Source organism: Conger conger, chromosome 3 (assembly GCF_963514075.1).
Source record: "Conger conger chromosome 3, fConCon1.1, whole genome shotgun sequence".
Taxonomy (NCBI): Eukaryota; Metazoa; Chordata; class Actinopteri; order Anguilliformes; family Congridae; genus Conger; species Conger conger.
This window is the reverse complement of record NC_083762.1, coordinates 66,644,417-66,671,317: the sequence shown is the minus strand read 5'-3', so window position 1 is coordinate 66,671,317 and position 26,901 is coordinate 66,644,417. Positions and strand designations below refer to the sequence as shown.

The following is a 26,901-nucleotide window of genomic DNA, read 5'->3' as shown; positions in this document are numbered from 1 at the left end:
GGAATCACTGGGTTCCTTTTGGAACCATTTTTTGGTTTTTGGTTTTTCCTTTACAATTGTATTGGAACTTAACTGCAGTGCAAATAAGTTCATGTACCCTTTTGGGACATTAAGGAATTTAACCAATACAGGACAGCATAGTGAATTATTTTAAATGATTGGTACTTGCCAGACAAATAAATAGAAAAATGTGTAGTAGGTCAACAGAAAAGGCACTGTACACATCCTTAGAACCAATTATCTCATCCAACCAACAATTAGCATTGTCAAATGAAAGGATCTATCCTCATGCACTACTGTAACAAATGAGTAAGTAGTATTTGAGGTTCATAGCTAGAAAAGGGTCTAAGTTGTGGAGTCTGGGTGCAGTCTGAAGTCGCAGATTTTCAGGATAACTGGTGCAAAGCCTATGTTGGTAATGGTTAAGCCAAACAGATGTTCATACCCCAGATCTGGGCTTGGGGTATGAAGTTCTGTCATTTGGTATGGGCTCTTAGCTCCCTTCTGCCACTACATTAAATGTTTTGCTTGGCTTCAATCAACATTTGTCCATAATTGTGACTCATGATTAAACACGACTCATTGTTTATATGCAAATGTTTATTTATTCCTTTTTTCCTTCTACGGAATGGCAAGCTCAGTCCTCAGCAAAATTTAAAATGCTTTATATAAAAAAAACAAGCTTTAGCATTTAATCATGAGTAAAAGTTAAGGACAAATGTTCATTAAATACAGGCCAAGATCTGTGATAGAGGTCATGCAAATTAAAAAGCTATGAGCTTTCCAGAGGGATAATTTCATGTAAATTCAGTATTTTCAAGGACTCCTCAAAGAACCCTCATATAAAAGCCACATTACAGACGACTCCAAGTCCAAAAAAAAAAGAAAAAGGAGTCTGTGCAAATTAAGAGAAATAAAATGTGGCGTATGTGGTGGTTTCATTATCCATGCTTTTCCTTCTTTTAGAAAATAAAATAACCAGTAATTATTCCATTACTGTTCTTAAGAGTTGACATCGCAAGGGAGTCTCACCTTTCAAAAAAAATTGAAAGAAATAATTTTCAGTTTCCCTATTTTGTGCTCGAAGACAGGGTAATTCTGGAATGTTCTCTGTCTGGTTGACAGCGTGCTGGGAAAGGCTCACTGCATGATGAGCTCTGGCTTTCTCCTCCGAAGTGACCACTTTCTGGAACTCTCTTTGGACAGAATGTGCTGTGAGGGGGAGATTGAAAAAGCATTCATTCCATTTTACAAATATAACGCTGCGTTGTAGACTCACTCCCCATTTCTCCTTAAGTCTGACTGACAAAAAAATGCAAGTAAAATATTCTTTTTTTTCACAAGCACAGTTTTGCAAGCAAATATTTATTTTCCCAGAACCTTTTTGAAGAAGGAAAAAAAGGTCACAACTGTAGTTTGTATAGGCTAGTTTAAAGGATTAAAGTCCAGAAAAGAGTTGAATCCTGGGCACTGTTGAATTAAATAGGAAATGATTCATCCAGAATTTTATCTCTTGTCTCATACAGACCAGAAGGGAGTCACTTCCCACCCCCACCACGCCCACGCGCACCACGCCTGTTCCCATGGCAACGCCCACCGCTTCCCAGCAGCTTCGGAGGTTCAGCAGCCCCGAGGCCCTGGCGGGGGGGCTGAAGTTCCGCCCTGCGTCTCCAGTGCCGCCACCTTCTTCCGCCTCCCGCTCCCTCCATCCCTCCTCCTTCTCTTCCCCCCTCTCCCCTTCCCAGGAGACCCGGTGCCAGTCCCCGCTCGCCGGCCCAGAGGCCAAGGCCAACCGGCGCCTCCTGGCGCAAAACATCATCAACGCCGCCAAGCGCAAGAACAGCCCCTCCCCCGGCGGCCAGAACGGACGGGCCGGCTGCCTCAGCCCCTTCCAGCCCCGCCCCCTGGGTGGCCATTCGCCCACGCTGGCCAGCCCGCCTCCCACCCCGACGCGTTCGGCACGCTCCCCCGTGCGCCTCTACGCCACACGCTCGCTCACGGACTCCGACGCCTCCCTGGAGTCGGAGGATTCGGGCCTGCGGTCGCCGGGGTTACGCAGCTACAACACCTGCCCCCGCGGCTGGGGAGGAAGCCTGAGGATCAAGAGGGGCACCATCCACGCCGACCTGTAGGGGGCGATCACGAGCGGCATGACCACCCACCACCCCCCTCCTCTCCTCTCCTCTCCTCTCCAGAAGCGACTCTGTTCTCAAGACTCCAAATTCAAATTCAAGACTCCCGATCTCAGGAGGCCCACATTTTCAGTGCAATGGGCTTTGGCCGTATTTGAAGAAGTGTTACTTTTTTTCTTTTTATTATTTTACCATATCAGTCCAGCAAGTGGCTGGAGTATACACACACACACACACATATGAAAAAGACATCTGTGAGCAGCAAAGACCTGTAACCCTCGCTTGACCAATATTCCAAGTTAAAGTAAAAACACATTGCAATTAGAGTCCATTCCAGCTCTCTTAAACTTGTGTTTCAAAAAGAGCAAATAAAATACAGTGGACCAACTGAGTCATACCAAAGCGGAATCCAGCAACCAAAGAAGACACTGTGATGTGGACTGGGCAGAGAAAAGCATGTAGTCTGTGATTTTCATTATACTGTACGCATCTAGATTCACAAAAGCTGTAGCCAGTGATATTTCCACAGCTGTTGTCCTAATCTCTTATGTTATTTGGCTATGTGTAAATATAACGGGATTTAGCGTGACTGTTCCTCGGTGGGATTTTTGCAAGTTTTGACGCTGGAATGAAAAAGGGCAAAAGTTCTGGTCCTCAACCATGAAAGCACTTTTATCCCCCAGTTGAATTTCCTGGTCTTCCACAGTGATGTGGTGAGCATTTGGGTGCAAAATGGCAAGGTGCCAAACATCGGTGACGGTTCCCTGCTTCACTGTAATGCTCTTTGAGGTTGTAAGAGGGGTATGAACACAATACATCACTGTCATCACTTCATGAGTGGACATCAGTGATGCTTAGGCTGTTCTGTCATTGGACAGTGATTAGAGAGGTGGTCCCTGTGACCGAGCAGTGGTGTCCACTTCATAATGGAAAGAAATCCATGTCGGTGGATCATGGCAAGCCTTGAGATCCACCAAAAGATCAATTTAATTGAAAGACTACGTTTTGCAGCTTTCAAAATGGTTAAAGGTACCGTAAGTACCCTAAAACAACACCTCACAGTCTACAAGAAATTGTATCCTTTGTGCCCCACCAAAAAGTGGATTGTGACCTATATAGTGGACACCATTCAAATACTATCCTGAACATTCTACCATTCCATTCATTTTATAGATCAGAAGCCTAATTTATATTGTTAGTTCCACAGCTCACAGCTAGACACTTCTCATGTTGAAAACATGAAAGTATTTACTGCAGCTCTTCTATCTAAGAAAAGAGCAGGCAATGAATTCTACTTAACAGTGCAATAACCTGTATTCACACCCCTGTATATATTTTGTATCACATTGATTTGAAGTGTTTTTTTTTTTTTTTTCTGAATGTCCAGTTTGACTGGGACATAAGTATTGGGAATGTTGAGTAGAGAAAATGGGAGCGATAGAGAAAAGGTTTGATGGTAGGTGCATGTGTATTCTGTGTGTTTTCTGATGGATGGTACACTATTGAGGAATTTCAGCATGTAAACAGAAAGTTGTATACCAGTAACGGGAGATGAACTGTGCTTTTTTAAGACTTTAAGCGGAAATCTTCACTAATAAGCACAGCATGGCACAACAGAAAGCCATTTCTGTTATAATTGGAAGTGGATAAACAACCATTGTTATAAAAATGAGATGCTACGATTACATTCCTGGTTTATAAACACAATTCAGGAAGACAAATCATAATAGTAAGAACAGCTGTTGGTTTAAATTCCTGTTTTCATAATGTAGCATGATGATGGCTAAAGGGACAAAGCTCACAAGGGTATGATCCTGTGCTGTGGGACATAATTCTAAAGGGACAACACTCACATGCGGAGACTGCAGAGAAACAGTGAGAGAGCTTGTTAAAGTCACAGATGGACTGGTGAACAGGTCTAATGGATTTAAACAGTTTGCAATGACGTAGTGAAGCTCTTTCTATATCCAATAAAGCCGTATACTAATGGTCACTTTAGATACTCATTTTACTAATTAAAAGTGTTTCACTTTTTTTTTTTTTTGCACTTAACATTTTGTCTTTAAACATTACCGCTTGGGATCCGCCTGGATTTCACTAAAGCCGGTGTAAATCCGGCCACACACGAGCACACTGAACACCTGAGCACCTGGACCTTTTCTATCCCAGGCTGTGAATACGTGACCTTATTTAAACCACAGCTCTTGTCAAAGCTGCAGCACGGAGACGTCAAACCCGATCTGTGCACTCTAACCTTCAGCCTGAGTTCTATTTCGTGCAACATGTCACAGAGACACCGTGGGCACCATCTGCGTTTTCGCCAGTCGCCGGACCTACGAGAGCACAGACGGGCGATTCTTCTTCTGTGGCCTGACACGGCAGGCATGCGCATCAGCAAATTCTCTGGTATTTACAGAAGCTCTGATGGATACACGCACCAGCTGCATGTTTACTTGGCACCTTGAAAGCAGAGAGGGTAACCTTGGCATTGTGAGACAAGGCCCCCTTTACACCACCCCCCATCTAAAAATACTGAATTGTAACACAGGGTGTACGTAGGTCAAATCCATATCCTTTCAGGAAATTAAGTGAGCAATGCCCAATGCATTCTATGATGAGTTTTCAATTCTTTCATTGAATTTCAATTCATTTCCTGAATTGACTGTTTTGAAATGAAACTGACTCCCAGCTCAACGTGCCCCGCATGTGTCTGTCAGCATATCTATGCATCAAACAAAAGCCAAAGTCACAGCACATTGTATCTTTTTACTGCTGTCCTATTTTAAAAGAAATAAAGTACATCAATCAAATATGAAAATGAGCTTGGCGTTTTGTTGTTGATTTGCCTCTTTCTAGTTTGCAGACTGACCTTGATTCAAACAACATATTTCCTGAAATATCAATCGATAAGTTTGTGAAAGTTTCACAAAACTTAAGGACATACATTCATACATCCTAGAAAAGGAGTTGATTGGTTGATTGTGTGTGTGTGTGTGTGTGTGTGTGTGTGTGTGTGTGTGCGTGTGCATTTAAATATATATTACATAAACCTACACTCAGTGATCACTTTATTAGGTAGACATGTACATCAGCTTGTTAATGCAAGTATTTAATCAGCCAATCATGGCAGCAACTAAATAAAAAAGCATGCAGATGTGTTCAAGAGATTCAGCTGTTTTTCAGAACAAATATCAGAATGGAGAGTAAATGTGATGTAAGTGACTTTGACTGTGGAATGATTGTTTGTGACAGACAGGGTAGTTTGAGTATTTTTTATTTATTGTCTGGCACCAACAATCATTCCACGGTCAAAGTGACTTAGATCAAAGTTTTTTCCCATCCTGATGGTTGATGTGAACATTAACAGAAGCTCCTGACCCATATCTGCATGATCTTATGCATTGCACTGCTGCCACACGATTGGCTGATTAGATAATCGCATAGATAAGTAGTTGTAGTGTTCTTAATAAAGTGTTCAGTGATTATATAGTATACAGTATACACATAATAATAACAAATATTAGCTCCTAAAAGAAACTCATGAATGAAAGCTTGAAAGCAATAAAATGTGAAAATTGTGCAAGGATATGAATCCTATTACAGGGCACTGCATATATAAATATACGGACATAATGAAATATTTATTATCATGTACCCTTCTCATAACTTTAAAATACAAGTACAATATTGTGACCTTTTTCAAAATATTTGACCTTTGAGCTGCATTTTTGGACACTCACCTGAAACAGCCTGCAACTGCAGAGTGAAACAGAAGAGTCTATGACCCACTTAAAGAGAAAATACCTTTTCTGAGACCAACCCCTTATGAAAAAAATACTGTACATATTTATTTTTAACTATGTGGAATTAAAATGTTCACAGATGTCCAAACAACTATTATGCAATAACTGCTTAAATGCTGAATGTAACTTTTGTTAGTGTCTTTTGAGAATGTATAATATAAAGTCTATCTTTTTTCATTTGTACATAGTGAACTCAAACCCCCATGGTCTATGAGGGGGTCACAACTTGGGGAAGCCGGAGCTTGTTTGTGAAGTGAGCTCATGACCAGAAAGCAGGTTTAAATACTTTGTTTGGACACCCATGAGAGCGGAACACAAGAATATTTGATTACAAGAATGATTAGCCCATCACAGTTTGTACTTTTGTACTCAGGCAAGTATCCAGCTGTTGAAATGGATAGCATTTGGATATACTAATGGAGAGTATTAAAAAATGTTAACTTTATAAGTTGCCTAGCATAAAGCCATCTGCATAGTCACTAAGTAATGTAATATTGAACAGACGGGTGATCTGATCTGGCAATGAGATGCTGACACAGTGTTAATCAAAGGCACACAGAGACTGCCACCTGCAGGCCCATAGAGGTAAGATACAGATTAACTTAGATGAGGTAAATCATGCACTTCAAATATCAAGGTTTCCCGATAAACAATATAAATATTATTTCATGTCAAGTTGGAGTCTTAAGTTCTGTTTGATACTTTGAAGAGAATAAATAACAAAACTCAGTCAGGTCTGGTTTGTTTTAAATTCGGGTAGGACATGAAATGGCCAAGATGAGTCCTTTGCCAAAATAATTTATTATATATATATTACTCTGTAGTTTATGGGCTGTTTATATTTTAACTTGGAAATAATGACAAAATGATGTCCGATGAACTTAATACTGTGCAAGGCATATTCATTAATTCAAATGAAATTGAAAATAAGCATTCATTAGGGGTCTTTGTTGAAATGAGGTGATAGAGCATTATTCTGGCAAAGACACAGCTAGACTGAAGCACATACAATCACATCACTGAACAATGACCATAGCCTTTTGATATTTTAGTAAGACATATCTAGGATCAGATTATACTTATATGCTCAAAATATCTTAAAAGCTGATATAGTATGAAAATAGTTGAAAGCATATTATATACTATGACAAAAGTAATTCCAACATGAACAAACATATGAGGCTTTACGGAGCTTTGTCAACATATAAAGGGAGACTGGTGGATTTGGAGAAAACTAGCCACTGTTTGAAAGCAAGATTCACCTATAGGGAGCCTCACTTACCTCAACTTCCTTCTGGAGGCCATATACTATTTGGATACTGCAATATACCATATGCACTGCACCTGTGGCCAAGAGGGAATACATGGCCCCAAATCACATTGGGCCCCAAATCACCATTCAAATAGCCCTGGTTTAAAATAGGGTCTGACCATGGGTGTAGGCTATACATATTAGCTAATTGTGTAAAATTGTGTAAAAACTGAAAGCTGAAGAGGGAGGAGTTTACATAAAGGTTATGGTGGTGCAGGAGATAGTACACCATCCTCAGACAGTGTCCTTAGACAATCAAAAGAAATGCATATACAGTCCACCTACCCAGTACAAATACATGTATATTAATTCTTCTTCTTCTTCTTCTTCTTCTTATTATTATTATTATTATTTTTATTTTATTTTTTTTATTGTAAACGACTGTTTATATGAAGAAGAATCAAAACGGACTTTACAACTATCTAAATCTCTGCAGCAACTTTCAGATTCAGAATCTCTGCTCCATTAACCAACGCTACTTTCCAGGTTCATATCACTCTTGCCCGCTAGGCTGAGGTCTTTCCTTAACAATCCCAAAAAACTAGCTACATCGGTAGGTCGGTGCAATATCGGTAGGTTCCATTGGAGGTCCCTGTGGAAAATAAGTGTTAGAATCGTAGCTATGGTTTACACTAACCTCACTTCTCTTCAGAACAGCTCTGAAAACGAGCACTGTTTTCTTCAACATTTGCAAGGTTGAAGTCGCCAAAGCAATCAAATGCTACGCTGCGTATATCTGAAGTCTACGCAGCTAACAGTTTGCTGACTGGGCTACAGTGCTGACTTGAAGATCAAGTCAACCGTCGCCTTCGTAGCTAACCAGCTACCTAGCGAATTAAAGATGAACTAGCTGTTCAGCCAAAGCCCAAATTGGGTATTGTTAATTAGCTTGCTTGCTAGCTAGAAAGCTAGCCAGCCTGTTGTTTTGATGTTACATTTCCTTTCGTTGGTATGTATGTTTACATTTAGCCTAGCTAGTAGATAGCAAGCTGCTTAACACATTTTTACTCTGATTTTTGTCATATTGCTTGCCAACCCAACACCAGCAGCTAGCCTTCTGGCTAGCTAGCTGCTAGTTAGAGAAGAATGAGCAGAAAACATCATCATTTTAAAGGAGCCGAAGTTAGCTGCTGCGTGAAGTATTTTTTGTTTGGATTCAACATTATATTTTGGGTAAGTGTTTTCATTTTATCAATTGTCACTGTTGTGTATAGTTCGTTTTTGTGTGCTTAGTGCTCAAATAAGGTGTGTGGGTTGATGGGGATTCGCTCTCTTCTTGCAGTCGTTAAGAAGAAACGTGTAGCTATTTGGTTGGCTACAGCTTACAGCTATAAATCCATAATTATTTTCAGGCAGAGAGACGACTAAAGCCTATGTTATGAGGGAAATGACAGGAAATCACACTGAGAGAGCAACAACAGAGTATTGTGGCTAGATATCATGGCTATCCGATCCTGTCTTTGTGATAATCCCAGCCAGTCTAAACAATAAGCAAGTCGCATTGCTTCTCTGGACAAGTTTAGCTGTTGTACTACTAGTTGTAAGTTACTAGTCTGTCAGCTTTGCTTGCGTTACTCCCAAACTGAAACGTTGAGGTTAGCTAGTTTTGAGGTGATACTAGTATCCCAACAACGAGCTAACGTTATTGATTATCTTTGGTAACTGGTTATCAGGTTATCAGCTGGTTATCTGTGTTGTCCGTGTAAAGTGAATGTTATATCTAGAAATTGGCTTCCTTTTGTCACCCCCCCCCTCCAAAAAAAAATCACTGCTACTAGCTGTTTATCTTTACGTGCACCATCAGTGGATGGTGGAACGCATTATTTCCATTGGCAATGTAGTAACAGTGAAGTGAGCCCTGCTTCAGTAAAGTTAACAGGACAGGTATCTATAAAGTAATCAAGTCAGTACCATTGATTGCAATATGTGCATCACATAGTTTTCCCCTCATAAAGTGAATTTGCTGGCTGACATTAAATTAACAAAGAACGCAATCATTCATGGTCTGGGATGTCTAAGTTAAATCACAAAATAGTGGCCCCAGTGTAACTGCGGTAACTATGGTATGAAATATGGTGGCTGTGACCATTCATAAGAACATTATAGAGCTTGAGTGGAATGACTGCATAATTCCAGTTAAGATGTAATGATATGTGATCTGGCCCAACTGAAGGGGTGCAGTATATTAAATTAATTTAAAATCCCTCATTAGAGTCATTGTGTGTGCTTGGCTCAAATTCAAAGCCCAACGGGAGAGGCTCGCCGATTCAACACCAGTGTTTTTCCTCCCTTTTTAACAGTTTTCTTTGAAGTGAAGCCTCAGATGCCCTGTGCCCGGTTTAAGGCCAACAGTACCTGCTCTGTCAGAACAAGTTGTGTTTATGGCTTAAATCATAGGCCCTAAACTGGGGTATCTGGACGGGGATGCCCTGGGGCAGTGGTTCCCAAACTCGGTCCTGGAGTATCCCTGTGTATGCTGGTTTTTGTTCCAATGCCAATTGCCATCAAATAGTTTCAATATGCTGTTAATCTTTCTTAATTAGGTGCTTTTCATCTAAAGCGGTATTATCTGCATGAAATCACATTATGCCAGGAAAAGCTATGCAATGGCATGAAGAATAAAATGACAACGTTCATATTGTACTTATTGCACCAATAAGAAAAAGCAACAAATAAAATATTGAGGTTTACTAATAGGCTCTTAATTATGTAGTTGATCATGTGTTTAGCTCATTTCATTTGTATTTTTAAAAAATATCCTTAAATCCTTAAATGTGTCAACACAATGCAGGTTTGCCATATCACTTGCTTTGGCTTTGAATTCTTCAGTGAAAAATAATCTACCACTTTTTAATGCAATTATTATTCAAAATGTATGCATTGTTTGCAATATAACACAATAAACACAATATGAAATGTTATTCTTTATGGTATGCATAGCTATCTGACAAAATGTGGTTAAAGTGGGTAAGTAGTCCCTCTAAACATGAAAAGCAGCTAATTAAGAAACTGCTTGTTAAAGGTTGGATTGCAATTGTGGTTGGAACAAAAACCAGCATACACAGGGACCGAGTTTGGGAACCACTGCCTTAGGGCATGATGGGAAGAGTGCATCCCTTGAGAATATTGTTGAATCCGAGCAGAAGTGAATGATTGGATCTCATCTCCATCTCGCTTGGTTTAGCCACGGTCAGCTGGGCCGCCCGCTAACTTTATAGCAGTTGTGCTAGAAGTTGTGAATCTGCGGATTCTTGTTATGTTGATTACATGGACTTCCAGTGGTAGTCATTCACAACTACTCTATTTTTATGTTGCTTTTATTGAAATCTAATGAGTATAACAAAGGAATTCAAAGGAGAATGCTTTTTGTTTACTTTATTTCTGTACAACAAATTTAACGCATTGGGTCAGTTTTGCAGACCCCGATTAAGTGTAGTGCTGGTCTAAAAAAAAAGATTCTCCATACAATACTCAATTTAGTCCAAGTCTAAGCTTAATCTGTCTGTGAAACCGAAATTAAAATTTTAAACGGGTTTTAACTAACCTGTATGTAAAAAAGAAAAGAAAAAAAGAAGTTCTATACCTTGTATTCGACTATATTGATTTAATATAACACAGAACGCAGAGGGGGGACTAGTTGCTGTGGGCTGTGGTAGTGTGTAGACCGCTGGCCTGGGTGGATGAAGACGTGAGAAGAGCCCTCAGTGCTGGGGCCGCCGTGCCGCTCTCGCAGTGAGATTAAGCTGCCGTGAACCCAGCAGACGCGGCCTTCTCCGCGCGCAACGCCGCCGGCTCCGCGCTGGAAGAAAACGAAACGCTTAAAAATGTTAAACAATTAAAGCGCGTCAATCCTCTTAGGCGAGACGCCATGCCTCAGCGGAACATTAGGCCTGGTGTTTTTCAATTTGCCGCTTGATTTGTGAGAACTTCATTTGCATTCTGGCTTGGAGGGGGGGCTATTGTGCGGCGCCTTAAAATAGAGATGGAGCTCTATCTATATTTTTAAAGCTCTCCGCTCCCCTCTCTTTCAGCGGTAATGCCGATTATCCTCAGCTTTAGCCAATTAAAGCCGTTTCTTTTTTTTGGCGCGAACAGCGAGCGTGTTGTCGCACGACAGTGTTGCTGTAACCTCGCCTGGCGTCCCCGGCTGACACGTTCAAGATGGAGGCCGCACTCACACGCTAGCTCCGTACTGTAGCCAAGACAATAGGCCTTTGTGCTCGGGTCCAAGAAAACTACGTCTTTGTGTTCTCTCGCACAAGGCCTCTGTTTTGCATTCTGTGAAAGAATGCGGGATCTGGAGACGGGGCTGCTACAGCGTTCTGCTGGCTCTATCGTCCTCCTCCCGCGATTGGAGATCATTCACGCGTCTGTCAGACCTTTTCCCGCCCGTCCTCCACTGTAATCTCGGTAATGAAACGCTCTCGACAGCTGAGGTGGCTGGGTTTAAATTGGCGGAAAAGGTCGTCGGGATTTTGGTATTCATGGTACGAGCTTGCGCTGTTCCATCAATTTTGAGTTCAGGTTTGTTTTTTTGTTTTTTTTGTTTTTTTTCCTTTCTCTCTACCACTCCGCGGCGAGCCTCACGGCGGAAGAAAATCTATTCTAATTCACTGTGGCGTAGGCAGGATAGATGGCGGGGTGTTATTGATGGAGATCAGTGCGAGTGTAATATCCTTTTCATTACGGGCTTCTTATCAGCACTCTTTTCATATCTTTGGTCCTGTGTAGCAGAATTCATCCTGCAGAATGATGCAGAAACAAAGCACACTGAGTGTGTCCAGCCTGCCCTCACCCCGGCTGAGATATTCTTATGCATACGTCTGTATTGAACTCAAAGAGGATCTGGGGTTTGCCTCATGCCGTTTCTTTCAGGGTAATTCACCATTAAAGCCCAAAGCCCTCTAATACGCCTGAGAGACTGCACTCTGTACTCAACAATGTCCAGAACCCTGAGAGAGACTGCTCTTTGTACTCGGCACTATCCGGAACCTGAGAGAGACTGCTCTTTGTTCCAGTGCTGTCCAGAACCTGAGAGAGAGACTGCTCTTTGTACTCCGCACTGTCCAGAACCTGAGAGAGATTGCTCTTTGTACTCAGCACTGTTCAGAGCCCTGAGAGAGACTGCTGTTTGTACTCCGCACTGTCCAGTACCTGAGAGAGACTGCTCTTTGTACTCAGCACTGTTCAGAGCCCTGAGAGATCACTCTCTGTACTCAACACTGTCTTGAACCCTGAGAGAGAGACTGTACTCTACTCAACACTGTCCTGAGCCCTGAGAGAGACTACATTCTGTACTCAACACTGTTCAGAAACCTGAGCGAGCTTGCCCTTTATCCCTCAACGCTGTCCAGAACACTGAGGCTGTTGTCTTATCCTCAAAATGCTTCCTACCCCTGACAGACTGCTGTCTTATCTTCCACATGGTTCCTATAAAGTTCTTTCTTTCTCTGCCTCTTTTCCGAGTTCAGCTGATTCACAGAAGAAAAGGACTGGGTTTGTTTTTGTTTGCTGTACTGCAAGACTGCAGTCTCAGTGAGCCTTGGTGATTTCTCCATCTGCAAAGCGCTCCCCGCAGTCAGAGTGATGTCGAGGGAAAAGAACGCAGATACACACTTGACATGTTACATGTTCCAGAAAGATAACTGCCATTTGGGCTTGTTTATAACACAGAATTATCCTGCTGGGGTGAGCATGTGGCTGTCATTAAAAACACACAGGGACTCCAAACCTACGCCCCATTCCCCAATTATCGATCCCAGAGACCGAGATAAAAGGAGGAAGCTCCACACTGACAGCTATTTTTTCCATCGAAACCATGCCGGAACATTCCTCCCTCTCCGTTTCCTTATCACGCTGGCTCTTCCCTCTCTTTGTTTTTCTTTTTTCCCCCCAGTTTTTTTTCTTTCTCTCTGGTAGGGGTGATGATGTCACTGCGGTGTCTCACGTGTTTCAGCCTCGGGTGTCTCTGGCTGCTTGTCTGCCAGGCCCCTCCCCCTCCCCCTCTCACTGTTACCCAGCAACATGGGGAGAATATGCAGGGGAGGCTACTCACCTGCCTGAGGTACAGGCAAGCTGCTTGAGTGACACGGGTTTGTGCCAGTTGTGCAGTGTGGCTTCGGTGTCTGAAGCAGGGGTGTGATCAGGTGAGCTCCTCTGTATGCAAAGATTTATGGAGCTGAGCAGGATGGTGCAGCTTTCTTGATGACTCAGTTTTTTACTACCGACAGTAATGTTTTTTCCTGGAAGCGTATGGCTTCCGCTTATGATCGCAGACTGATGGAACAGGGGTGCCTGTTGCCCTGGTTTGCTCTCTTTGAGTTCTGATTTCGGATCAGCTTACCTGATTGCATTTCCCGCCACTGTGGATCAGTTCTGGGTTAGCTGGGCTTGTTCAGACATGGTGTGCTCGGGAGAGATACAAATTAAGTGAAGTGGATCTCTGGAGTCGGGTACCGACTGACCCTGGATCGGCTTACCTAACCGTCATTGCACTCTCCCGCCTTTGTGTGGGAGGGAGACGGACTGCTTCAGGATCAGCGTCATAGTGGCTGTTCTTGGAGCTGGGGTCTCGTGTCACGTTCCGCCACTGAGCTAGAGGTGAAGGTGGGTCACAGCCTAGCTCACGCGCTGTCTGACGCACGCTCTCTCTACACCCTCCTCTCAGCCCTCGCACTTCACCCCACCCCACCTGGCCTGTGGACGTGTGCATGCACGCTTGTCCCCAGTGCATGCTGGGAGCTGCCACTGCGAGCCCGTTAGCATGCTACACAGCAGTTCCAGTCAGACACATCTCACCCTGCAGTGCAGCGTTTTTCCTGATACCAAAATTTTGACTTCTACACCGAATCTAACTTTGATATCGATACTGTAATAAATCACTGATAACCAAGAATTTCTCATAAAATGAAATGTAAGCATATCTTTTCAAAAATAATGATCAAAATTTCTGATACACATGATCAAAGATAAAGTTAAGATGCGGGGCACTTTGTGAACAATAGCACTACACTTGTCTTATCACAACTGTTAGGATTTCAGATTGGGGTAGTTGTTGGACAGATTTTTGAGGTTCAACGTGTTGCCTCCCTTGGCAAAACATTTATTAAGTTTTTTTCATTGGCTCTTTAGGCAAAGAACTGCCAGGGGGTCAAGATAAGAGCCTGCTCGTTCCTAGAAATAGATACCGTAACATTGTGGTGCATTTTAATCTTTTCTGTACACTGCACACCTACAGTATTTGTGTACCTCTTGTGTCAGTCCCTTTGACTTTGAGCACGCTGCTTTTCAACAAGTTGGCGACTGCTGCCTTCATAGCTAACTTTTCCTCCCTCCTCAGGAGGAGAGCTACACAGCTTTCCACCAGCTTTCTCTCTATCTCAGGTCCTGCAGACACACACACACACACACACACACACACACTAACGGGCTGTTTGGAAATTTTGGTACCGGTATATTGCACAACCCTACTGCTGGGCCAACAGCACTCTCTTCTGCTTCAACAACTGTCCAGGCACCTGAAGTGTGTGTATACTTCCATTAGTGTGTGTGTGTACATTCTTGTGTAAATGTTTACTTGCATGTATAAACGAGTGAGTGTTTGGCTACTGAGCCAGATTTCTTTTTTATTAAAGATGAACCCATGTATGGTGCAGTGGGGTAATTTGGTTAACCAAATGTGTGTGAAAAAGAGCAGTCTGTTGAGCGGATAAATACAAGGAATACAGCTATAGGAGCTGGTAGAACATGTTAATCAGCCTCCCCTCAGGGTTCATTTTGTATTTGTGCCATTGCATGACTGGCACAGCTTCAGTCCCCCGGTATATTATGCTGTTCTGGGATCAGTGGCTTAGGGATGAGTTGTAAAAGATCAGTGTGAGCATTAAGCAGTCTTTGTCAGCTGAGGTGCTCACTGGCACTCAGTGTCAGTCACGTTTGTGATCCCTGCAGATCACCGTTTGATCTGAATCTTAAAATATTTTCTTACGGATTTCAAATATTGCAGCGGTCCTATCTTGAAGATGACTACCCAGGCATATTATAAAAGCCAAAAAGTTTTAGAAATGGACATGTCCATTACATGACTAAACTATCATACTTTTCCAAAGCCATAGTTTTCGACAAGGTAACCCTAAGGTTTTTTTGCTGCTCGTTTTACATGTGGGGTTCAGGTATTCCGTCCTGGATGAAGTGGACCATGGCTTTGTGTCAGTATCAGAAAGGTGTAAGGAAATTATCCACTTCTGCTTCTGACATATCCAGCATTTAATATTAGTGAAACCGTCATGGTCATCACTTATGTTACTTTTATTTACAGAGATAAGCCTATTATCTGTTCAGCAGTTAGCCTAACAGATACGTTGTGCTTGCACTGCGGTAGGCTAATTGGCGTGGGGGTACCGCGCAAGTTTTATCCTAATAAGGACCCCTAGGGGACTTCACAGATAGAACGACCAATGGAGGAGACGAATACCAATTATTTTTCAAAACTGTTTACCAGACAGATATGAAAATAAAGATGTCTGTGTTTGCAATATAAAACCTAGTGCAGGTTGCTCAAAGTGCTTTTCCAGACTGTAAAATAATATGACAAGGTTTAAAGACAAACGTACATATATTTTAAGAGTGCACAGAAAACTATTGACCATTTAAATAAAATAATTGTGCATGGTTATTAGCACGTTTAAAAAAGGTTTGTTTTTCAAATTGAAACTAGAAGCGTTCTAAGCAGCCCCAATGCTTTTTGACAAGGCATTTTGTGATATACTGGCTCAGCTAGGGCAAGCAAGTTCTCCCTTTTCTTTTAAAAGAAATTATTGGGATGCTGAGAAACCTTATTTGCTGACCTGAGAGCTCTTTTTGATGGATCGAGATCAGTAGCAATAAGATGCATTTAGGGGATACATCATGCAATGCCTTAAAGGTAATTGATTTTGCCAGCTTAAAAGCCTAGCAGTAGCATTTTGTACCGGTTCCCGGTAGGAAAAGTGTGGACATTTAAACTTGGATAGAGGGCATAACAGTTGTCAAGGGAAAAGAATTGCTCGGAAGAGCTTCTACCTAAATATATAAATTACAGGAAAAATGTCTATTCTAGATATGGGTAATTTATTCATTATGAAGAGAAAAAGAAAGCTGCACTTTGCTCCAAAATGTCCTTTATTTACCAAATATTTACCAATGTCTTGGCACACCCTCCGTGCGTTTCGTCACTACACACTACACAGCCTGACACTGTGTGCCAAAACGGAATGACATTTTGGAGCATAAAGAGTGTGTGGCTTTTTATAGTCTGACCGCCGTCAGGCAGCACCTTCTGTAGTGACCGGGAGTGCATTCTCTCCTTCTTCTGTCTGTTAATTGAAACGGTCAGTAGATTGCCATCAAAAGCAGGCGGGTCCTGAGGTGATCGGGGAAGGGCGTATGATGGTGGAATGATATGTCGAGGCCCCGTGGCTGACCTGAACTCTTAACCCCCACCCAGACGGCCTCCCTTTGCATATTCAAATGAAGGAGCCGGGCAAAGGAGCATCGAGGGTGTCTTTGTGCCGAGAACCGTCTTCCCACGACATCTGTGAGAACGAGGCCCCGCGGGGCATTAATACCCCCTCCCCCAGCCTTCCTCCAGGGCCCTTTCACCGCTGCGGGGGCCATTGTGCAGAGTGCCGCTCGCTGGTATTGTCGCCCGACGCCATTGTACACCGTCGCGCGCCGAACAAAGCCGCGCCCCTCCCGCGTTTCCCGGGGCAGATCGGTTCCCCCTGCGGAGTGGGCTCTTCCCTGACGGCGTTCCCGTGCCGCCCTCAGCCCACAGCGCTGACCGAAAACACACTCAATGTATTTCTGTTTCGAAATACCCTACCGCCCAATTAGGCGTATCCACAGCTATCATTAACATGTTGGAGAATATGTCTGCTTTACTGGTGGTACACTGGAACAGTAAAAACCATATAACAGAGGCAAGCAACCCATATCACGTATGAAATAAGGGTGTATTTGAAACAATGCCCAGCTCTGGATATCCTCGTCACACTCCACACCCCTGCATAGGCAAAATAGTGTCAAACTTTATTTAGGCTATACCGTGCTTAATACAGCCGCTCCGAGCCTTTTCCAGAAAATATAAAATGGCGAACATGAAAACTAAACGCACACAGAAATAAGGACGCATGAACTAGACACCTGCTGTTTTTAGTTTGCGGGTTTGACGATAACAGGAAGAGAATATGAAAGGGACGGAGCTGCTTTATGAAGTTGTGCACAGACTAGGCGGGTTCAGCGAAGGTCGCGGCGGTAACGCGTGGCGACAGCGTTGCCTGTTTCTAATTGGTTTCAGAAGCACCGCCAGTGTTGAAATGCTCAGTGTTAGAGGTGGAGCGCTCGCAGAGTCTATATTCCAGATACTGCAGCTTTCACCGCTGACTGTGGGGAGCGGCCTGTTAACCTGTGTATTTCCTGTGGTATTTGCAGGCTCATGTACAACATCCTGGGCTGTTAGGTCTGTTGTTGTTCTGATGCAATATGACACTTGCGGGAACCGCGTTCTGTTAATTTGATTTAACCATTTCTCCACACACTAACCAGACTTACAATGAAATGTTCCATTGTGCTGGGGTTGTTACGAAAATAAGTTATTCTGTAATAACCCTTGTTGCTGTAAGTTGTACCACTTGTAAGATCTTGACAGATTAGTTCCTGTAAGTTGTACCACTGCAAGATCGGTGAGAGGTTTGTTCCTGTAAGTTGTACCACTGCAAGATCGGTGAGAGGTTTGTTCCTGTAAGTTGTACCACTGCAAGATCGGTGCGAGGTTTGTTCCTGTAAGTTGTACCACTGCAAGATCGGTGAGAGGTTTGTTCCTGTAAGTTGTACCACTGCAAAAGTGCCGACAGATTTGTTCCTGTGAAAAGTTCCATTGTTCCCGCAATAGAAATTGAAGGCCAAACAAGTTGAGGAGCAACTACTCAACTAGCCTATCCTATCCATTGTAATAACTGTGACCGTTTTACAGCTCTAGTGTGAATGTGGGAAATGTTGGCGATAATTGATGCTTGTTTCGAGCTTTTTTGCATACCCCTACAGTCTTTACAATGCTAACTTGTATTTGCTGTGCTGCCTCTGTGACAGATGTGAATTTATGTGTGTGACGAAGGAAAGTCGACAGGTTTGAAATGTGAACGTGAGCCGAATCGTCTCTTGCTGGCTTAGTTAATGGGATTGCTTTGTCGGCTCTGTCTGACAACTCTAACAAGCGAAGAAGAGTGAGTCTATGGTCCTCCTTATCCATGTGAACCCTCCCTGCCCCCAATGTACGCACACACACACACACACACACACACAGGCAGAGTGCATCCCACTTTCCCCACGCTGCTCTGTCTGCGTAATCTGATTTGATTAATCTGGAGTAAAAAAAAAAAACGGATCGGTGGCTTTATGACCACCACCGTCTAACCTCTAGCGATTATCCCAGTGTGTATGATGACTCTGTGGCCTTCCATGCCCTGATTGGTCAGGAGGCAGAAAGCCTTCGGTTGGCTGGTCGGTAAGAATCCCCAAACGCTCTTAGTGTCGGTATTCTGGGAGAACCCCCCCCTCATTCGGAGCATCGGCATTCTGGGAGAATTCGTGCGACCAGGAGGCAGTGGAGACATTAAGGTTGAACCGCTGACCTGTGGTTGAATGGCGGGTTCACCCTGACTGGGGCGAGGGGGGGTCTCCGCGGCCGTGTGGTTTACAGCCTGCGGGCATGCCTGAGGGGGTGGCTGCCTGGGTCCCCATGGCAACGACCAGTGGAGGAGGGACCTGTTCCTACTTTAGTGACTTGGGAGAAGCACTGGGGATGGTGGTAATGGGTGGCTGTCTTAATGGGAATGGTGGGCTTGTCTCCCTGGCAACCGCTTCTGCTCCCGGTGGGGGGATGGGGGGAGTGATAGAGGGGAAGAGGAAGAAAGAGAGGAGACAAAGGGAGAGAAAAGGGACAGCTCTGAGTAGAGTGCGTGTATTGTGACACTGTCCTGTTTTATCTGCAGCCTGGCTTGTGTCCCAGCGACCAGGTCTACTGCACAGTGGACAGGCTTCCTCTTCGTCCTTTTTGCCTCAGTCTCTGAGGTCTGCTAGCCTTTCACCTCCGTCCGAGCATGGACAATAACGATAACCTTTCAGCACAATCAGAACACGCACAATACCGCTAACCCTTCAGCACAATCAGAGCATATACAATACCACTAATCTTTCAGCACAGTCCAAATATGTACATTAGCGCTAACCATTTGGCACAGTCAGTGCATGTACAATACCGCTAACCCATCCGGGCAATCAGAACATGTACATTACCACTAACCTTTCGACACAGTCCAAATATCTAATCTTTCAGCATATTCAGAACGTGTACAATACTGCTAACCTTTCAGCATGTTCAGAATGTGTACAGCTAAACATTCAGCGCATTCAAAACATGTACAATTCTACTAACCTTTCAGCGCATTCAGAATTCTGTCCAATACCACTAACCTTTCGACATAGTCAGAACATGTGCAGTTCCGCTAACTTCTCAGCACAATCAGAACATGTACAATGCCGCTAACCTTGCGGCACATTCAGAACAAAACCGCTAACCTTGCAACGCATTCAAGAACATGTACAATTCCACTAAACCTACTGCTGCCCTGGTAATGTGTTCTTGCATCTCAGCTGTAGAAAGGCCCTGCACCATGCAGTTATGCTGAGAATATTAATATTTTAGATGAACAGCATGACCGGGCCTGCAACAGATGGGCGCCGGAGTCCTTGTACAGGCCAAGCGGGGAGGCAATTTCTTGGTAAATGAATTGAGCCATTTCGCTGTCCTTCTCGGCTCCTTTGGGCAATTACAGCCCGGTGCTTGGGTGCTAAGCCTTCATTATCCTCTGGCTCAGGGCCTCCGTGTTCCCTGACAACCTGTGGTTAGGAGGAATTCCAGGGAAACGGTCTTTAATTCCACCTAGAAAACCATGTCGGAGGCTTGCTGGCACCGACAGGTTCTGTGTGAGGGGGTCTGTGTAGCTGGAATAAAGCAGTGATTACGGAGTCCACATTAAGAATATGCACGTACTGATACTCCCTCTCCTCTCCTCTCCTCTCCTCTCCTCTCCTCTGCTCTGCTCTGTGGGTCTTTTTTCCTGACTCTGCACTGGACCTCCTGGTTTGTTCACCCTCATCCCGCCCTGAAATTAAACATGAGCGTAGCTACTGTCCAAATTTGTCTTTGCATCAGTGTACTGTTAGGCCTGGTTCATGATTCACCCAGCAGTGTCCCCTATGGAGGGCCCCTACGGCCCTGCCCACAGACTCTGTACCTCCATGAGTATGCTGTCCGGTTGATTTTTTGCAGATGCACAGTGCCTCCATATTTGCTCTCTACATGCCCTCTGCCAGCAGCAGCATTCCCGTACGGCCCCTCCATGTACGGAGGCTGCCGGATCAAGCATTAATCTGACTTTACTCTGTTTACTCTGCTGATGTACTGCAGTACTGATGTACCTGATGTACTCCTTTTCACTTCAACACATCCTGGGGCAACAGATTCATCCCCCTCCCCTCTGAACTGCATACTCTACATCCGTCCATGAGGACTTTCTAGTTTACCTGCTAGTGTAATACCTGAACTGTTACAATCTCATCCTATAGGCCAGCGGAGAATGGGCATCCCACTTTAGCCGGGTTCTTCTCAAGATTTCTTGGATGGATTCTCATCATTGTGGTTTTTCTCTTCCTAGGGGGAGTTGTTTACCGCCTGTGCTATTTGGGGGCTTCGGGCTGATATTTCCCATTTCTGTTCCCTTCTGATGATTCGGGACAGTGCTGTGTAATTCGCTATACCAAAAAAATTGAATCATTTTCTTTACAGTGGTGTCCTGTTGTGGTAATATACTGATACACTGACACATACTGCATACTCTGTGCTCCCTCTAATCTCAGTGGGAGGCCTGTAATCTACCGCAGTCTTTGTGGATTACTACGGGTGCGTTCGTTCGTGAGCTCTTGGAGCACCGCTGCTCTCCGGTTGTTGGGAAGTTCAGAGCGCTTTGCCCTGGGAGCGCTCAGAGCACACACTGGATATTCTGGCTGAGAGGCGGTCTATCTGAACGTTCCAATCTAGAAAAAGGCTGAAGAGGTTATTGTCGTTTTGTAAATGAACAGATTTCCGGGTACTCTGTTTGAATCGCAGAGCGCTGACATGGGAGCAGATTTTCAGAGCGAATATAGAAACACGCCCTCATATCTGCTGGACAGAGCTGGGTCAAATATGTAATTGTTTCGGATTCAAATACTTTGCTATGCTTTCCTGGGCTTTTCTGGTGCTTTGTAACCTATGATATCTCGCCTTCACGTCCTCTTAGTTGGCTCAGTTGCACATGGCTAGGTCTAGAGGGCGGTATTTGAATCAGTTCTTTGACCCAGCTCTGAGGCTGGTATGGCACTCTCCTCTCAGTAATCCCATCAGCTGTGATGTGCTGAAACTACTTCATTATTCTACCTGAGCAGGAAGTCATGGTGTGTGTCCAGGTGTTCCAACCATGGAGCTCCGTCAGGTGTGTGTAAAATGAGACCCTGTTACACAAGGCACCCTCTGAACCTCTTACCAGTCCTTCAGCCCAGGAACAAAAGCCAGTCCAACCCTGGGTGTTGGTTTTGCAAGCACATGGAGACAGAGAGCCAGCAATCCCACAATGCATTTCTCCACCTTTCAGAAAAGCGAATTGCCAAAATGTAAGAAGCTTTGAAACGGGAACTAAATGCTATAGCCGTTCTTCCATTTCCCATTGTCTGCGTGTTTTCTTTCCATCACAGCTTTCCAATAAACATTAAACCTGATCCTTTTTAATACAGTGCAGTTTTTCTTTATAAGAAAGAAAGAAAAAAAAGATTGGATATCCAGAATTATGCTGAACTGGTTCTTCCACACTCCAGCATGGTTTGCTGTGCTGCGTCAATGCAAATTGTGTCACAGCTGTGTCTCTGAACTTCAAAAGTGCATGTAAACACCTGTCCTGTCACCTCTTTTGTTGCCTCTTTCTATTGTCATGAATGGAAAAGTGCTCATGGGGAAGAAAGGATTGTGGTGGGAATTGCTGTTATTGTCTCCTTTGCGAGGTAGTGAGCGAGTTGTGAGCACACGGCATGTATTGTCAGCAAGCTTGGCCTATGTTTTCTGAGGTCGCAAACAATACGACTAGCTGGCTGCCATACTGAAAGGGCTGACTGCTGTTTCACCTTTAGCGCGGTTTGTGGAACGTGATGCTGTGTTTGCTGGGGAGCCTAATGCAGGAGGGCCTGGCTATTATAACCACAGTGAGGACTTCTGATGGGAATGGAGCGTATTGTTTCTCCACGCCGGGCACTGTGGGATACTTCTGTGGTGCCAAGCTGCCATTACTTGCTCCTTCGTGGCCACTGAAACCACTGAGGGCAGATTTGAGGAAGCGGGAACCTGTTCCCTCAAAGAAAGTGAATGAAGAACTGGAGAGTGTAGCTCTGTTTCCGCACCCTGCTCCATACCATGCCTGTTCCAGGGAGCTGGCTTTCCTATGGGCTTTTGCAATCACCACAGTAACTACATGCATGTAATCAAAGACTTGTGGTGAGAGAGAGACTAGAGAATGAGAGGGAGACAAGGGGAGAGGTGAGAGAATGGAGAGGAAGGAGGGAGGGGGGAGAGGGAGAGGCAGGAGAGGGATGGAGAAAGAATTATAGAGAGGGAGGGGGGAGAGAGAGAAGAGAAGGAAAGGAGGGGGAGAGTGTGTGTGTTTCCGCGTATTGATTGATCCCAGAATTCCTGGGTTTAGTGTTGCATCATGCAGAACAAACCCCTCCTCTCTTTTCTGAGAGCCTGAGGCTGTGAGCTCACGCCTGCCCCGGCTGCAGTGTTAGTCTTAGGAGCACCACCCAAAGCTCAACAGGAAAGAACAGGAGCTTTCAGAGGAAAGTAACTCTTCACTCATTGAAAAAGAAATAATATATTCTGGACGTACACTTTGCATTTCCACCACAAGTAGGATTAACTTTTTTATTTTTTATTCTCCAGTAGGATGAGTCCAGATCTAGCCTAGACACCGGCAAAGAGAAGCTGTCTGCCAACTATATACAGTATACACACAGGAGCGATTATGTCTGCAGAGACAGGATGAGGTCTGTAGAAAGAACAGGACACTCAGAAAAGCCTCACTTGGAAAAAGCCGGTTGACGTGGTGACGCCGCTTTAAGTGAAGTGGGAGACCATGGTTCTTTTCCCACGTCCAGCAGGCAAGCACAAGTCCTCTTTACCCCCACCATCAGAAACGGTATTGCAGGGCCAGATTAGATGCATAGTTTATCATATACTGTATCATTTGGGAAATTTACTGCAGATCTGCTGTAGAGAGCAGAATGGCGACTAAGTGCTGCCTTTTAACTCAAGTTTCTCCAGATTCACAATCCACAGGCAACTGTAATGACTAAATTATACCGTTAATGCTGCATCACCATCCACTTACGTGAGACATTAGCTCGTTAGCTGTGATATAGGTAGGTAAAAGAAGATAAGAGCTCATATTCTCTCAACAAAGACGGTTACCTTTAACTTAAATTTAAGCTTACAGGACAGAGCTCCTGTGATGAGCTACGATAAGAGAAACAAGAAACATTTCCCCAACCTGGGTGATGGCTGGGATATTGCCTATATTAAGTTATATTGAAATGCAACTGCATTTTTTTTTAAGATGGCGAAAATAGCGGTTTTAAGCTAGCACAAATGCCTGTTTCCAGACGATTTGGAGGCATTTTGGGACAGGCGTTTATGGTAGTACGTGGAGGTTGAGCTTTCACAAACCCCGAAATTGGTAATTATAGCTGGTCTGCGAATCACAGGTTTAAGTTTGAAAGCTTCCAAAAGCTTTCCAAAGCAAAACAGAACTATTGTTTCAAGTCATAAATATTATTGCGGCAGCTCTGCCTGTTTTGGGTTTCTGTGAATCTTCACGCTCTCGTCTCAGGTGACTGCAGGGGCCTGAATCGGAGCTGCCGCGGGCTGCTGTCATAGACGTGTGTGTGTGTGTGTTTGTGTGTGTGGGCGTTTCACTGGCTCTGAGTGAGCAGGCCTGACCGCTCTCTGATGCTCTGTCTCATAGTTTATTTCCGCTGGTGCGTCAGGGATTTAATCTGGCGCCCGGACCGCCACTTTCGAACGAACGTGCGGTTCTTTTCCCCCCGAAGCACTCTGTCCTCGGAGCGGGGAGCGATCGAAATGGAAAACCCTCCCGACCCCCGGGTTTTTGTTTGCGTCGAGGTTGCCGTGGCAACAACCTCGCACCCGTCAAAGAATGAAAATGCTTTTCCGTGGCTCGTGGAACCCGGCGCACTGCCTCGGGAACGCCACGGTCCCCATAAATGCAGTGTGTTTTCTCGAAATGTGTGTTAAGGCTCAGGTCTCGCTGATTTATTGACCTGTTTCTTTTGTGTGTTTTTCTCTTTTCCAGTTGCTGGGAGCGGCTTTCCTTGGAATTGGATTGTGGGCATGGGCTGAGAAGGTGTGTGAACAGTGCCATATTTCCACCCAAAAATGAATACACATGCACAGATGCTTTAGACTCACCGGATAAGAAGCCCCTGAGATCCTCCTGTTATCGCCACTGCTTTACAGAGGGGTTTTTGATGCTGTCTTATCGTAGGAGGAGAACATTCATTGCGACCGTATTGTCCTTGGTCTTGCCCCTTAATTACATCTTTAGAAAATGCATTCAATTGAAATGGTTTGACTTCAGCAGTAGGGAGTTGGAACATTGAATGTTAAAGTGGAGTATGTGGTGTCTCTGTCAGACCTGGGTTAAATGCGTAATTGTTTTGGATTCAAATACTTTTTTACTGAGCTTGCCCGGCCCTGTCTTCTGGTCCTAACCCAGACCTGCTCCCTCTTAGGAAGGGAATTGGCTAATCAAGATCAGCGATAGCGTCAGGCCGGGAAGATCGCCCAGGCCCCACGGTCACGAGCGCATTATCTAACGGTGCTTCCCGTTGTTAAGAACGCCTTATCTAATGATGTGGTTCCGCTCGGATACGCCGAGCATGTTCGCCTGCGCCAACACGGGGCTCGTCTGGGGCTCCGTCTCTCTCCTAACCACCCTGAGCCTTCGCTAATTGCCCTTGCAACACCCGATAGAGCGTTCTTCATTGCACAGTCTGAGTCATTCTCCCACCGAAGATGCTGAAAAACTGTCCGCTTGCATGGTTTACCTCAGTAGTTGAACACTACGTTCCTATGAGCATGAGCTGAGGTGTAGCTAACAAGCTAACCTTCTTTATGAATCCAATTATCTAGAATAGTCATAGGGCAGTTATAGGGCAGCCATCTATTGGAAGGCAACTAAAGAGCAGTTTCTGAACATGCAGTGTATGAATGGGGGCTTCTGAGCGTCCTTGAATATCACTTTTCGTCCTTGACTATAACAGTTCAACAAAAGTATTAACATCTTTTTCTTCCTTTCCCTGTGTAAAAATGTCTATCCCTGATTCCATTATGTCTGTTGACCGTGCGTGCCCTTGATCTTATCGTGGCTATAATACAGTTGGTGCACGATGACTAATGGTGGAATAGCTAACGGCAGCTCATTCAGTCACGGCCAATGCACTGCACTACGTAATTGATAGTAGGTATGTGACAAATCGTCAGTTTTTGTAACCGTTTACCATCCCGTTTTTTAAACGGTTAACCGTGCAACCAGTACTGCCTATGACCTTATGGCCGATTTTTGCTTTCGATATCCGATAGATATGATAGGCTCCTGGTCAAAGGATTTTTCTTTTATGCCAACAGTTCCACTTGGTTTTATAAATAGTTATGCTTCACGGTCCTGGAAAATGTAGATAAGCTAGCTCTGGCCAACATTAGATATATAGAATGCAACACTTTAAAAATAACATTGGATAGTGATTATACTGTTAAGTAAGTTAGACTCAATCAAAAAAGAAATTGCCTCGTTGGGAAATTATTGGATTTAATACAATTTTGAACAGCGGTTACATGTAATTATAGCCTTTATATTTCCAACTTGTCTACTTAGTAATGTTGCGTTCAATATTTGTCCAATGATGTAGCCTACTGCTTTAATTGTTTTTATATATACGGCATAGTGGAAAGTTCAGTTTGCCAGTAGTTTGGTGTCAATGATTCAACATAGAATCCTGTGTGAACCTGAAGAAAATAAGCCATAAGTGAACAACAGCTACACATTTAAAACACACAGAAATTATTTGACTATAATAAAATTAACTATAATACTGCATCATTCAATTCCCTGTGGCGTTTGCATTCTTAACCCCTGAAAGATTACTCGCTTGGACTAGCTTGTCGAATGTAAGCAGACCGACAGGAAGTTAGTATGTAGCCAGAATATTTATTTCAATTGACAAATTTCTGTCTTTTGTTAATGGAGGTGAAAGCGCATTTATTTTAAACTGAGCCTACAATTTCAGCTTCGAAAAAGAATCATTCCTGTTCAAGGTTGGAAATGTATTAAAAAGAAGTCCCTCAAAGCGCTCTGGGATCTAATTAACACTGCTGAATCCAGAGTTGTCATGTATTTCTGACAACCGGTATTACACATCATTTTCGAGTTTGAGAGAACTTCCTTTTTTCTTCTTA

At 43.9% G+C, this 26,901-nt stretch overlaps 2 protein-coding genes across 3 annotated transcripts in view; both read left to right on the top strand.

Annotated features, from left to right (window-relative positions):
- LOC133124507 (synaptopodin) overlaps positions 1–4,950 on the top strand; it is a 28,224-nt gene extending 23,274 nt beyond the window's left edge. For both annotated transcript variants that reach the window (XM_061235777.1, XM_061235775.1), the window contains one exon: positions 1,527–4,950. In XM_061235777.1, coding sequence (XP_061091761.1) covers positions 1,527–2,132 — 606 coding nt within the window. In that variant the 3' untranslated portion in view covers positions 2,133–4,950. The remainder of the gene's footprint in view (positions 1–1,526) is intronic.
- Positions 4,951–7,878: 2,928 nt separating this feature from the next.
- tspan17 (tetraspanin 17) overlaps positions 7,879–26,901 on the top strand; it is a 31,376-nt gene continuing 12,353 nt past the window's right edge. Inside the window, exons 1-2 of the mRNA XM_061235818.1 lie at positions 7,879–8,420; positions 24,740–24,790. Coding sequence (XP_061091802.1) covers positions 8,334–8,420; positions 24,740–24,790 — 138 coding nt within the window. The 5' untranslated portion in view covers positions 7,879–8,333. The remainder of the gene's footprint in view (positions 8,421–24,739; positions 24,791–26,901) is intronic.